The sequence below is a fragment of the Myxocyprinus asiaticus genome, chromosome 17 (genome assembly GCF_019703515.2).
Source record: "Myxocyprinus asiaticus isolate MX2 ecotype Aquarium Trade chromosome 17, UBuf_Myxa_2, whole genome shotgun sequence".
Classification (NCBI taxonomy): domain Eukaryota; kingdom Metazoa; phylum Chordata; class Actinopteri; order Cypriniformes; family Catostomidae; genus Myxocyprinus; species Myxocyprinus asiaticus.
Window position 1 is genome coordinate 45,628,872 of NC_059360.1, and position 14,682 is coordinate 45,643,553.

The 14,682-nt window shown below is 34.0% G+C and overlaps 2 protein-coding genes across 3 annotated transcripts in view; both read left to right on the top strand.

Moving 5' to 3' along the window:
* The window catches only part of LOC127455327 (beta-taxilin-like), a 102,285-nt gene that overhangs the window by 7,694 nt on the left and 79,909 nt on the right, over positions 1-14,682 (top strand). The window lies entirely within an intron of this gene.
* LOC127455333 (dnaJ homolog subfamily C member 5-like) lies at positions 1,057-6,844 on the top strand. 2 transcript variants are annotated; one of them, XM_051723133.1, is made up of 7 exons: positions 1,057-1,222; positions 1,641-1,762; positions 1,889-2,102; positions 2,206-2,371; positions 2,497-2,553; positions 4,845-4,898; positions 4,983-6,844. In XM_051723133.1, exons 2-7 carry the CDS (start codon positions 1,650-1,652, stop codon positions 5,039-5,041), a joined length of 663 nt encoding a protein of 220 aa, XP_051579093.1. In that variant the 5' UTR covers positions 1,057-1,222; positions 1,641-1,649; the 3' UTR covers positions 5,042-6,844. The 2 variants fall into 2 exon arrangements, with proteins under 2 accessions (XP_051579093.1, XP_051579095.1); XM_051723135.1 differs by having other exon boundaries at positions 1,060-1,222; positions 1,638-1,762.

Below are 14,682 nucleotides of genomic sequence, written 5' to 3' on the forward strand. Positions count from 1 at the left end.
AGGTCTTCTAAGCAACCAAATTGGCCCGGTTGCTAGGGAGGGTAGAGTCACATAGTGTAACCTCATCGTGGTCGCTATAATGTGGTTCGTTCTCGGTGGGCGCGTGGTGAGTTGAGCGCGGATGCAGCGGTGTATGGAGTGAAGCCTCCACACACGCTATGTCTCCGTGGCAACGCGCTCAACAAGCCACGTGATAAGATGCGGAGGCAGCTGGGATTCGTCCTCCACCACCCGGAATGAGGCGACTCAGTACGCCACAACGAGGATTTAGAGCACATTGGGAATTGGGCATTCCGAATTGGGTGAAGAATAAATAAAAAAAAAAAAAAAATTGCAGTGAAACAATTTTGCTTAAAAATAGTATTAATATTTGGAAAAATGTTGTCCACAACATGAAAGCAATGTAACAAAAAATTAATAAAATAAAACAGATTTTTTATAATCTCAAATTTTGACATTTATACACACACACACAGAATAATATATATATATATATATATATATATATATATATATATATATATATATATATATATGTATATATGTATATGTATATATATGCTCATTTTGTTTAGGTCAAATTGAGTAAGAAAATGTATTTATATTTGTGACTTAAAAATTTCATGTTTTTTTTTTTGTTTGTTTGTTTTTTTGTTGTTTTTTTTAAATCTGAAATTTTGACATTTATATACACACACACAGAATAATATATGTATATATATATATGCTCATTTTGTTTAGGTCAAATTGAGTAAGACAATTTTATATTTGTGACTTAAAAATGTCGTTTTTTTTTTTTGTTTTTTTGTTTTTACCTGGAAAATACGTTTTAAAAAACACCACTAAAACATTTAAAAGTAATTAAAATGTTTAAATATTTATTTTTTTAAATTTATTTATTTATTTATTTATTTATTTATTTTTAATGCTGTAAATGTTTTCCAAAAATTTATGAACACCTCGAAACAACAATTTTACCAACTAAACGTGCTCGATTCAATAATTCAGCACAGTCTGTCCATACAGAGAGATTGTTTCACTATCAGTCAGCTTGTGTTGTTTACGTAAGAGAAAGTTAATTTCGTACTTCCTGGTGCAAACCTCGCGGGCATGATCAATATCTCAACTCCACATTTGCGCTGTTTAAAAGTTGTACATTTTTTCGGAGATGAATACTCGCATAACCTTATCAATAATCAACTTATGCGGCTGTTTATAAACGGTAAGTCGACTCATTTTTATTGATAATTTTCTCTAGTTATGAACTCTGGACAGGCCTGAACTCAAATCAGAACTATTGGACTCGTAAAATGAAATGTATTCAAATCTCTAAACTGTGGTAACATTAAAAACGATTGAGTCTATAATCAAATGAAAGTCAATACAGACAATTAGCAGATACTGTAATGATTTCCTGTTTTGTTTGGTTATCTCTACAATTATTTGTAACCACAAAAACTACTAACATGTCCTACTTACTAACTTGTTTGCTTGAAAAGTGTGTTTGTGCTAATTTGCCTTGATATAATGTCACATAATGCAAAGACATTAATATATTTGAAGTGTCAGATACTTGTTGAAGAACACAATGAATGTCTGACTTCCCTTATTGTCTTCAATCTTCAATGTTTTTTTAGCAGAATTCAACAATGACAGATTCAAACAAACCTCAACGCAAGCTGTCCAGAGCCGGAGACAGTTTATACAAGACATTAGGTCTGGAGAAAGGAGCTTCATCTGAAGATATTAAGAAGGCGTACAGGTGTGCCCATTTTTATTCTTATTCTTATTTGAAATATCCAAATATGTTTATAGTCATTGGTATTACTAAAACACAAACAATGCTACTTCTCTCTAAAAGCTGTTATTTAAAACCATTTCCCTAAAGGAAACTGGCGCTGAAGTATCACCCTGACAAGAACCCCAATAACCCCGAAGCATCTGAGAAGTTCAAAGAGATTAACAATGCCAACACTATCCTCAACGATGAGACCAAACGACAGATCTATGACGAGTACGGCTCCATGGGCCTCTACGTTGCAGACCAGTTTGGAGAGGACAGTGTTAAATATTATTTCCTCATGTCCAAGTGCTGGTTTAAGGTCAGATGTTCCTTGTGCATTTTATTCATTTGAATTGTATAGTTTCAGATAGCAATATATATTTATAAAAATGTTATAATAATAACCACTTCTATTTCTTTAGACTGTGCTCATGCTGGGAATGCTCTTCACCTGCTGCTGTTGCTTTTGCTGCTGTTGTTTCTGCTGTGGAAAATGTGGCGGTCCAGAGAACGAAGACAACATTCAGTATGTGGATCCGGATGAACTCGCAGCTGAGATGTCAGAGGAGCAGAATGTGACCCGGGGAGGTGCTAATGGATGAAATGATTCTTAAATGTGTATATCTAGAAACATTTTTGTATTGTTGTATTGAACAGCCCACTGCAGTTTATTTCTATGACCTGTCTCTAAAAATATTTTTGTTATTTTTCAGGCAATGACACGGTTATCATCGGACAGCCGATTCCCTGTCCAGCCCCTGGAAATTCAGGTTAAAATATATTCACATATACAGCTTTGTCTGGTCATTTTTGTGTATTTGTAACACTTTTTGTTGGGTATGCACTTTTACCTGCTGCTGTTTTTTCTGTTAATAATTATATAATATATATTTATATAATATTTATATTATTTTAATGCATATATTAAGTCACATTGCACATACAACAGAAAAAGAAAACCTATAATAAACAATATCACAAAAAAATCACAATAAGAAAAAGGAATATAACCTAACAATGTATAACAATAACAGATTACATAATATAAATATATATATGATTCTTAGACCACTAACCATACAGCTTTTCTTTTTTTCAAAAAATAAAATAAATAAAACACAGCACTAAGGCTTAATACCACAAATCATATATATTTATACATATATATATATATATATATATAAGTCATTTAAATATTAATATATAAAAGTGAAAATAAAACCTTAACCAATCTCAGTTCATTTCCAAAAGCGTAAACTAATGTAGCCTATTTTCTCCAAAACATGTTTGTGTATGTGTGTGTGTGTATATATATATATATATATATATATATATATATACTGATTGAGACTGAGACTGAGACTGTTGTGTGTGAAAATCCCAGGAGATCAGCAGTTACAGAAATACTCAAACCAGCCCGTCTGGCACCAACAATCATCCATGTGATTATCTAATCAGCCAATCGTGTGGCAGCAGTGCAGTGCATAAAATCATGCAGATACAGGTCAGGAGCTTCAGTTAATTTTCACATAAACCATCAGAACGGGGAACATTTTTTGTCTCAGTGATTTGGACCGTGGCATGATTGTTGGTGCCAGATGGGCTGGTTTGAGTATTTCTGTAACTGCTGATCTCCTGGGATTTTCACACACAACAGTCTCTAGAATTTACTCAGAATGGTGCCAAAAACAACAAACATCCAGTGAGCAGCAGTTCTGTGGATGTAAACACCTTGTTGATGAGAGAGGTCAACAGAGAATGGCCACACTGGTTCGAACTGACAAAGTCTACGGTAACTCAGATAACCACTCTGTACAATTATGGTGAGAAGAATATCATGTCAGAATGCTATTCTGAGATATGGGTTGGCGCTGTTTTGGTGGCACGAGAGGGACCTACACAATATTAGGCAGGTGGTTTTAATGTTTTGGCTGATCGGTGTATAAATATATATATATATATATATATATATATATATATACATACTGTATATATATACTGTGTGTATATATATATATATATATATATATATATATATATATATATATATATATATATATATATTGTATATAAATAAAATACTGTATATACTATATACATATTATAATTTTTATGCAGTATAATATATATAGTGTAATATATATATTACACTATATAAATTAAACTAAATAATAAAAAAACCATAAATTATAATCTAAAGCTACATTAAAATATGAAAATCATATCATATAGAAATAGATTTATTATTTATAATAAATATAATATTTAAAAAAAAAAATATATATATATATATATATATATATGTATAAATAATGTGTATAATAAAAATATGCTTTTATTATATTTTTTTCATATTGTATATTATTCGATTATATTTTTTTTGCTCATACTACTGAACATTTCACCCTCTTCACATTCATTATATGCTGTTTTATGTAAGATTAAAAGGGACAAAAATAATTTAAACCTTTGCTTTCTTGAATGTTCCAGGATTTTCTATTACAGAGATACTTTATTTTTGTAATATATTATACTATATAATTACAGTATAAATGTTAATATAATAACATGTTTAAAATATATATTAAAAATATATAATATAAAATATATATGTAATATATTATATAAAATATTATAATATTAATATGGATTTAATTATAAAATACGTTTTTTTATCATATTTTATTGCTATTATATTTTATGTTATCTGATTGTTTATTTCCTTTTTTGCACTAATAATTTCACACTCTTCACATTCATTATTTTCCATCTTAAGTAGGATTAAAAGGGATAAAAATAATAAATCATATAGTTTTTAGGCTTATGCTACTTTTATTGAGAGTACAGTAGAGTGAAAAGGAAATGATGTAGATAGAGGCAGTGAGATCATGGAATGTTGCGAGTTGGATTAAAACCCACATGACTCGCAAGAGCACCATTGCTCAAGACAGAGCATGTGAAATATCCTCTATGCCACAGCTCTTGATGTACAGTTTAACAGTGATTCTTGTCCGTTTGATTCAGTTGTCAATAGATATTCTTGCTTTGTGTCGTTCAACAGAACACACTGTGATCGTAGGAATGCCCATTCCTGCCCATAGCAATGGAAACTCAGGTAAATATCAGCTACACTTGGAATTATTAACCAATTTCACTGTTTATTGGCTGTAAAATGTTCATAATCTGTGTTCTCCTGTAGATGGAGACACTGTTATACTGATAACTTCAGACATACATGCGGAGATGGCACAAGACTAGTCAGCCTACAAACAAGTCTGAAGAATTATTCAAGGGGCAGTTCACCTAAAAAATGTTCTGTCATCATTTACTCACCTTCTTGTTTTTTGTCCAAACCTGTATGACTTCCTTCTGTGAAACACACAAGGAGATGGTTGGTAGAATATTGAGATGCTAGGCAGAATGACAACCTCAGTCACCATTCTCTTTCATCAAAAAAGATGCAATGAAAGTGAATGGTGACTGAGGTTGTCATAATGCCTAACATCTCCTTTTGTGTCCCATGGAAGAAGGAAAGTCATACGGGTTTAAAACAACAAGAGGGTGAGTAAATAATGAAAGAATTGTCTATTTTTGGGTGAACTATCCCTTTAAGAAGGCTGGTACATCCCTTTTAAGTCCTTGTTTTCAGCACGAGGAGTGTAGAAATGTTATCCCAGTGAGGATATCGCTGATGAAATGTGCTTCAGTGGTTTGTATGACATGCACACAGTGTCTGTGCAATACTTGTGGCTCATTTTATCTCAATAATGCAGTTTTTGTTTACGTAATTTTATAATTGCCTATTTTTTTCTGAAATATTCCAGGATTGTTATCGCAGAGACACTTTATTTTTCTAATACTACTTAATGAGGAATAAAAAACGAAATTAGTGTTTTTCAACAGATGGGTTGCAGGTCTGTTCTGATAGGGTCACGAACAGTACGGAAGACACACTGCTAAATGCAAATAATAAAATGCAAATAACCATATAAATGTGCATAGTTGGGATGGCAAAATGAATAGGCGTATCAACTTTTACAAGGAAGGAGAAAATGCTACCAGTATCTTTTCTTGTTGACGTCCAAGATCGTGCATCCAATCAAACTCTTATGGTATTTTGGCACAGATAAATGTGTTGTTTAGTAATATGGCTAATACAAATACAACATCTAACTAGCCCAGTATTTTTTCCATGTGCTAGATTTGCAATTGACAATTTTCCTGTTGCACCAATGTCATGTTAAAAATTTGCATATTGATGGGCCAATACAGTTATCAATGCAAATACACTTCAGTGTTTGATTTGACATTTACTGTATGTTTACATAATTTTTGGTTCGCCATTTGACGTCCAATGTAAAATGTGGGTCTTAAAGCAAAACCAGTTGACAACCACTGATCTAGAGTGCAAAACAGAAAAAAAGTCAGCAAATAACCTCATGGTAAATAAAATGTTATCTGTAAACATGCAGTTTTTATAATAGCATCAGCCACTACCACATTCCATTATTTTCTTTATATATTTTTTTTTGGTCAGTTCTCTGATCAGTTTGTCTAATTTTAATTTCTCATACACTGTAACAATGTTATATGAACCGTAATGAATAAATTAATCTGTGATATTGGTATGAATGTTTTGTGTGCCAAATGCCTGAACAGCACAATAATTCTTGTTGATAGTTCACCCAAGAATGAAAATGTTCTCATTTGCTCAACCTCATGTTGTTACAAACTTTTATGAAAGTTTCTTGTGTAGAACACTAAAGGACATGTTAGCTTTGGTCACTATTCAGTTTTATTGTATGGAAAAAGCTGCAGTGAAATTGAATGGCAGTTGAAGCTGTCATACTGTCTGACATATCATTTTGTGTACCATGGAAGAAAGAATGTCAAACCGGTTTGGAAAAAAACATGAGGGTGAGTAAATGATGACAGAATTTGTATTTTTGGGTGAACTATCCCTTTAAGAACAAAATGCTTGTGGAACTGAACTTTTCTGAATATTTGTACACTGGAAAGTTGTATCTATATGCAGTATGAAAAAGAACAAAACCAAGATTATTCCTTGCTCTCTGTGTACTTTGATATTTCATTTCTCAGAAGAAATGACGAGTACTATTTTATATGCTTTATTTTGTCTTAAAGAGAGAAAATATGAAAATTGTCTCATCATTTACTCACCCTCATGCCATCATTTCTTTCTTCTGCAGAACACAAATGAGGATTTTTAGAAGAATATTTCAGCTCTGTAGGTCCATACAATGCAAGTGAATGGTGACCAGATCTTTCAAGCTCCAAAACTCACTTAAAGGCAGCATAAAAGTAATCCATAAGACACCAGTGATTAAATCCATATCTCCACTTTCACAGTCGCATTCAAAAAGTGAAAGTGGAGATTTATAGTAAAAAAGGACTTAAATATTGATCTGTTTCTCACCCACACCTATAATATCACTTGATTCACTTCTATAGACATGGTTTTAACCACTGGTGTCTTATGGAATACTTTTATGCTGCCTTAAAGTGATTTTTGTGGCTTGAAAGATCTGGTCACCATTCATTTGCATTGTATGGACCTACAGAGCTGAGATATTCTTCTAAAAATCTTTACATCAACAATCATGCCACGGTCCAAATCACTGAGATCACATTTTTTCTACGTTCTGATGGTTGATGTGACCATTAACTGAAGCTCTTGACCCGTATCTGCATGATTTTATGCACTGCTGCCACACGATTGGCTGATTAGATAATCGCATGGATTGTTGGTGTCAGACGGGCTGGTTTGAGTATGTCTGTAACTGCTGATCTCCTGGGATTTTCACACACAACAGTCTCTAGAATTTACTCCGAATGGTGCCAAAAACAAAAAACATCCAGTGAGCGGCAGTTCTGTGGATGGAAATGCCTTGTTGATGAGAGAGGTCAACAGAGAATGGCGTGACTGGTTCAAACTGACAAAGTCTACAGTAACTCAGATAACCACTCTGTACAATTATGGTGAGAAAAATATAATCTCTGAATGCTGTTCTGAGATGCGGGTTGATGCTGTTTTGGCGGCACGAGGGGGACCTACACAATATTAGGCAGGTGATTTTAATGTTGTGGCTGATCTGTGTGTGTGTGTGTGTGTGTGTGTGTGTGTGTGTATATATATATATATATATATATATATATATATATATATATATATATATACATATATACACATATATATATATATATATATATATATATATATATATATATATATATATACTTGCTGCTTGTTCAGTTTACTTAATTAAAAAGAACTAAAGCAACACAGTCCTAGAACATTTTGCCACAACTTGAATTCATTGCGTTCTATAAGTTTGAATTTGATGGAAATTTTTATCCATTTAAATTAAATAGAATTTTGCAGATATCGCACATGAAATTACCATAAAAATGTATTTCGCTTCTGGTTTAGGAAAAACAAGAGGTTACAGTGGGGCACTTACAATGGAAGTAAATGGGGCCAGTCGATATACATTGAAATACACAGTGTGAAACAAATGTGAAATATTCCAGCCAAACAGTGTAACAGTGTTATTTCTCTTAGATGAACTGATCTGTATATTGTTGCAGGTGCGGTTGTGTGTTGATAGTCTGTCACTCTTGTAGGTGGTTATGTTGCTAACAGTCTTGCTGTAATGACCGAAGCCGCTCACATCCTCGCTGACTTGAGCAGTATTCTGATCAGTCTCTTCTCTCTGTGGATTTCCTCCAAATCCCCCTGAAAATGTCTGACCTTCGGATAGCATCGCTATTAGTAGAACACATTCAGTGGGTTTATTAATAAATACATCCCAGACAGCACATGTGCAACTCCGAAATGTGTTTTAGATCTTTTCATCTGGAAAGCATCGCATTCAATGAACATCTGCTAAACACCTTAAAAAGATCAGATTTACAAACATTCAAAATCATGAACATCTTAAAGACATTTGCTGAATGTCCTATTGACATCCGAGAGGAAACGACTTATAGACGTATTGCAGATGAGAAAACAACTTAAAAAATACTTCCAGATGAAAACACACACATCAAATAGACATCTGGGTGATGTATGTGTGCTATCAGAGTTGGGTGTTTCTTCAATTTCGGGCCATGGCCCCAAGATTTTCGTTGTGCCCCCAAAAAACTTCTGATACCCCCCTTCCGGTCCAATGAAGAGACAACCACTTGCCCACACTAAAGATCAAAATGCAGAAAATAATAATGTTCTTCACAGTGTCTTTTCCTTCTCAAATTCTGTATTGCATTTACTAGAATTCTGTGCTGGAAATGACGCTGATGGTAATATATTTTTGTAATGTTTTTAAAATAAAATAGGCGATTCCTTTGTCTTGCTAAGGCTGATTTCATAACTAACATTTTGTGTATCCTAAGTACACACAATACTAATATTTTTTCACCCTTTTTGCATAATTTGGCAACATTTGTGATATTTACCTCAAATTTAATTTTTTTTGGTCAAACATCGCTCGTCTCATATTTCATCTCAAGCATGCTCTTCACTGACATTTTTGTAGACTTCATTAACAGTACACCACTTTGTTAGGGTGAAAATCGTTTGGTGTGGTGAAAATGATGCCACAACACAGTTTTACACAAATATTGAAATGGTTTGTTTCACTCGTTTTTAAAACATGTAATATTATTTTTATAATGGACTTTCCTAACATTAAAAGTCTGGGACAAGGCTAAAACAGTAAAATCTGTACATACATGGTATTTGAAAAGTAACAAAAAATAAATGATGAAAGCTTGGTGAAAAGTTAGTTTTAACGGGACCTTCATAAATGATAAAATGTGATCATTTTCTTAAAAATCAACCCCCGGGACATGAAATGGCTTAAGCTGAAGATACACCCTATGTTAAAGATTGAGTTAATGTGCCACTTTCTTTGAGCAGCAAAGAGCTCTGCAAATTGATCAAATTTTTCCAGAAATCCCCCCAAATAAACAAAGACTCCAATTATTCATAAATAATATTGTATGTGTTTATAATCTTGTGATAAACACATTTTATTTTTTTATTTTAATTTTATTTTTGTCCTAAATTTGTAAACATGTAACTCTGGTTCTGTTCACTCTACTTCACTTTGAAAAGTCATATTTCATTCCACTAGATGGCAACAAGCACTAGGAAAATATTATTTCTCAATCACTTTCCATCACAATATACAGATCTGAAATGTAGGTGGCGCTTTAACGCATTTTAGCCCTCACAGATGTGCTCGTCCATAGACATTCAGTATAATTTTCAGTTCAAGCACCACCCCCATTGTTTCATTGAATATCTTGGCCTCTGAGTGGACTAGAAGTTCAATTTAAATGTCATTAAAAAGATGAGATCCTCCCTTTTGTGACTATATATAACATTTTATCATCAATAGTCGAAAACATATTTCTCTGATGATTTGTTTGGCATGCTTTTCCTGCTGGATGGCATATTTTGTTCTGGACATCTAAGATATAACATTGGATTATTCACACAAGCAAACTCCCAGACAAGTAAAAAATGCCAAATTATAGCATCCCCCTTTGGACCTGCTGGTGGGTCCAACAGAGTTTAAGGATCCTAACATGAGGATTTCACACATAAGAGGTCATTGTACAATAAAAAAACATACTGTTAGTTTCAGAACTCAAAACTTTCTGCTCACTACAAAAACAGCATTTTGACTTTTTCTCACTGATATATATATATATATAGATAGATATAGATATATACACTACCATTCAAAAGTTTTGAAACACTTGACTGAAATGTTTCTCATGATCTTAAAAATCTTTTGATCTGAAGGCGTATGCTTAAATGTTTGAAATTAGTTTTGTAGACAAAAATATAATTGTGCCACCATATTAATTTATTTCATTATAAAACTAAAATTTAATTAAACAAAGTTTTTGAAATTGATGACTTGGACCAAATAATAAAGAAAAGCAGTCAATAAGTGATCAACATAGATGGGAACTCCTTCAATACTGTTTAAAAAGCATCTCAGGGTGATACCTCAAGAAGTTGGTTGAGAAAATGTCAAGAGTACATGTCTGCAAAATCTAGACAAAGGGTGACTACTTTGAAGATGCTCAAATATAACACAGTTTTGATTTATTTTGGATTTTGTTTAGTCACAACATAATTCCCATAGTTCCATTTATGTTATTCCATAGTTTTGATGACTTTACTATTATTCTAAATGTGAAAAAAAATGATAATAAAGAATGAGTATTTCAAAACTTTTGACCGGTAGTGTATATATATATATATATATAACTGGATCGCTCACACAGTGGTAAACTGACAGAAGGAGGTGAAGCCACTGGAAGTGTTCGAGCTGCCATTTTAGTATGCCCAATCTCAGAGTGTCAATGACTTACAGGCAAAAACACCCCCATTTCACCATCGCCGACCTGCGGATATGACAGTTGCATTTCGCCCTCTAGTGAAAATCATGTTTAATGTTTAATTAGCTTGTTATGGATAATATTTGTTATGAGGGAGAAGATATTCGCGGATCGTGATGTCAGAGCATCACCTGTCCCAATGTTCAGTCTATCAGTGCAGCACACTGATCACCAATGGAAGCGAATGGGACTTTAAAAAAGTAAAACCGGGATTTCTAAATCGCCTTAAATGCCTGGAATCTGCTTGTTTTCATATTGATGTGCTCTCTGCAGTCATACATGGATACATGTCATAAATACATGTTCGTTTGCCATTTAAATCTAGCGTATCAGTTTATTTCAACCAACTTTGCTTTGTGTGTCTCCCTAAAGGCGCTGCTCGTGAGGGAGAGAGAGCACGCGCTCTTATTCAAATGACCGTGAAAACAAGGCACACTTTTTGATAAAAACATAAAACAAGTAACTCTGAACAAACACTTCGATGATCACAATAAATAAGTCTGAAAATGTCTGTTTGTATCTTACCTCAGTTTCAGTGATCTTGTTTACATTCAGCTGATCTGTTCGCCGACGAAGTTTGTTAGAGGTGGATACTGTTTGATATAGATACACAACTCACTCAGGCTTTCAAGAAACTTTAAATACTGTAAATAATGACATGTGTAGGATGTTTGCATTGTAGGGATGTACATGCAGATTTCAGATCTAAAATCGGTGATTGAATGACTAATGTTTACTTGCTGAAATGAGATGATTTCCTATTAAGTCAATAGGGACACTGGAATGTTTGGGCATAGCAATATGGCAGCGCAGTGGCTTCACTGATATGACGTCATGAGCAATCCAGTTCTATATATATATATATATATATATATATATATATATATATATATATCAGTGCTCGTTCTCAATTTCCTTGACATTATGATGTCACTATGGTGGGCATTTGCATCTGACCACATCACATTACCTTATCACTTCCGTAGTCCCACCCAGCAGCGGAGAGCAGTGTGATGGCAGGTCAGTCAAGAGCAGAGAGCCAGTCATAACAATGGCCGTTTACTGTCAAGTCTTAAAGGAGAGGCAGCACCAAAACCGAGTGTTTCTGACAGAGAGTCAGAATCACGGTGGAAAATTCAAGGAACTTCAAGAAACACATTAAAATAATAGAAAAAGGCATGCCATGACCCCTTTAATTAGCTTGTAGCTTGAGAAGCTACAGTTTCAAAGTAGCTTCCCCAAAACTGGATTGAACCAATAGCGTGTGTGTGGGGCGGGACTATTTGTTTTTCTGACCAATGCAAGGCAGGGCGAGTGTGCCACTAGTGGTGGAAAAATAACACACAGCTGCAGCTTTAATTTAAAACCCATGCACGAAGGGGCAATATATCATCATGTACAGTGTCCCCTTGTTTATTTTCATCAGATTGGCTTTGATTCTTTATCAGTCCCCTGGTCATCACTCTCACAGCCATGACCCCTCTTCTTGGGTCAGTGTTACTGGTCACTATCACAGCCACACAGAAGGGCACAGAAACACCAGTGTGAAAGCCACTTTTATTCACATAGTGGGAGATCTACTGCAAAGCTTTGGTGTGCTAGTGGCTGCAACCAACATTTACTTTTGGGTTGGTTGCATTACCTTTGGAACCTTTTTTGACACTGAGAAAAGTTCTCTCAAGCCACACATTAAAACATTAAAATTATAAAAAAAAATAAAAATTATGAAGTCAGTGCAATGCAATGAAATATTAAGTGTGGCTTAACTGTCCAGATAACTTTTGGGGCCACTGTAAATGCAATAAAAATAATAACCAAATAACAATGCATGAATAAACATCGTCTCTCTGCCAAAACAGCCTGAATGGAAAATAGCAGATCCTACGTATATGCTCTTTTCTGTTTTAAATACTTGTGTTTGGAACGACATTCACCATCCTGAAAGATATCTTCAAAATACTCATGGAAGGCAAGTATTTTATTGACTTGCAGATAATCACAAATATAGAAATAGCTGACACATGAGTAAGCTATTTATGCTATTTTTTTATCGGAAGGAGTCCCTCATGGTGTTGACTTTGACTCTGTCAAGGAAGTTCTGTTATCAGTGGGAGGTGTCAAATCTACGCACAGTCTGCACATGTGATCGCAGCTCTCCGTATATGCTGTCGTAGGCAAGATACCATTCTGTACTGTAATATTTTCTAACGTTCACAAACATTACTAAAAAGCACAGTAGTTTTAACCCAAATGACTGGTTTATTTTCCAGATGAGCAGACCAACTCACAGACTGTTCTGATGGATATGACCAAACTACTCCAGGATGAATATGGATTCAACAATATTACAATTCAAATAAAAGACATACATTGATTGTGTGGCCTACTGTTTACAGTGCCAGGACCCAATGGACTGATTTTAGATGTCCATTATGGTTAACTTTCACAGACTGCTCTTTTCCATTCAAGGAAAGCATATAGTGACTAGCACTTACAATGGAAGTGAATGGGGCAAATCGGTAAATGTTTCAAAAGTATAGTCACAAGATGTAAGCAGGGATGTTATTGAATATTTAATATTAATTAATAATAATTAATGAAATGAAATGGTTTGATTGATAAAGCTTATTATTTAATGTTTTCATGTTTCATTCAACAGTAAAGAACTTTTCCCAATGTTGACGTTTTCAATTTTGCATTAGAACAGTTAGTCATCATAAATCAAACTTTGAAGAAAAATATACATCCTGTCATTTTTGATTGACCACTTACAGATTATTATTGTTATTGTTAATGATTAATCGATTCATTAATGATGTCGATTAAGTGTTAAAGGGTCATGAAACCCCAAAACCATTTTTTTGAGATGTGAACAGATATGCACAGGTTCTACATCACTGAAAACAATGATAGCACTCATTATATTTATTGTTAAGGGAAAAGTGATTATTGTTCAGTTTTATTGAACCATTTCATTCTTTCGGTGTAAAAAACAAAAGTTGAAGCAACATCACTAAAATGAGGTTTATGCGTAAAATCTGAGTTATGATTGGTAGGACAGTACACACATATGTAAGAAGATCCTGTGCGTTTCTATACATAATTATGAGAAAGAACGCTTCCATCCAATCACAGCGCTGCATCATGCATGAGCTCACATTACAGCGGAGAATTCAAACTCATGGACGTTACAGCTGTTCAGGGTAGGCTCGACTTCAACAGCACTCATGTAATAGACATGAGTCAGAATGGACCACAGTCCATAATTGGACCTGCGCGAGCATTTCTTGGCTAAAGACATGAAGCAGCTGTTTATAAGGGGAGGCTGTTGTTTAGATGGAGCGCTGATTCAATCACGTCTTCTCCATGTGTCTGATCATAAACAGGATAACTCAATGGCTTGTTTAAAAACAGCAGACAATGATGAAAACCGAAAAGCCAGCTCTCTTTTATGTTCCCTT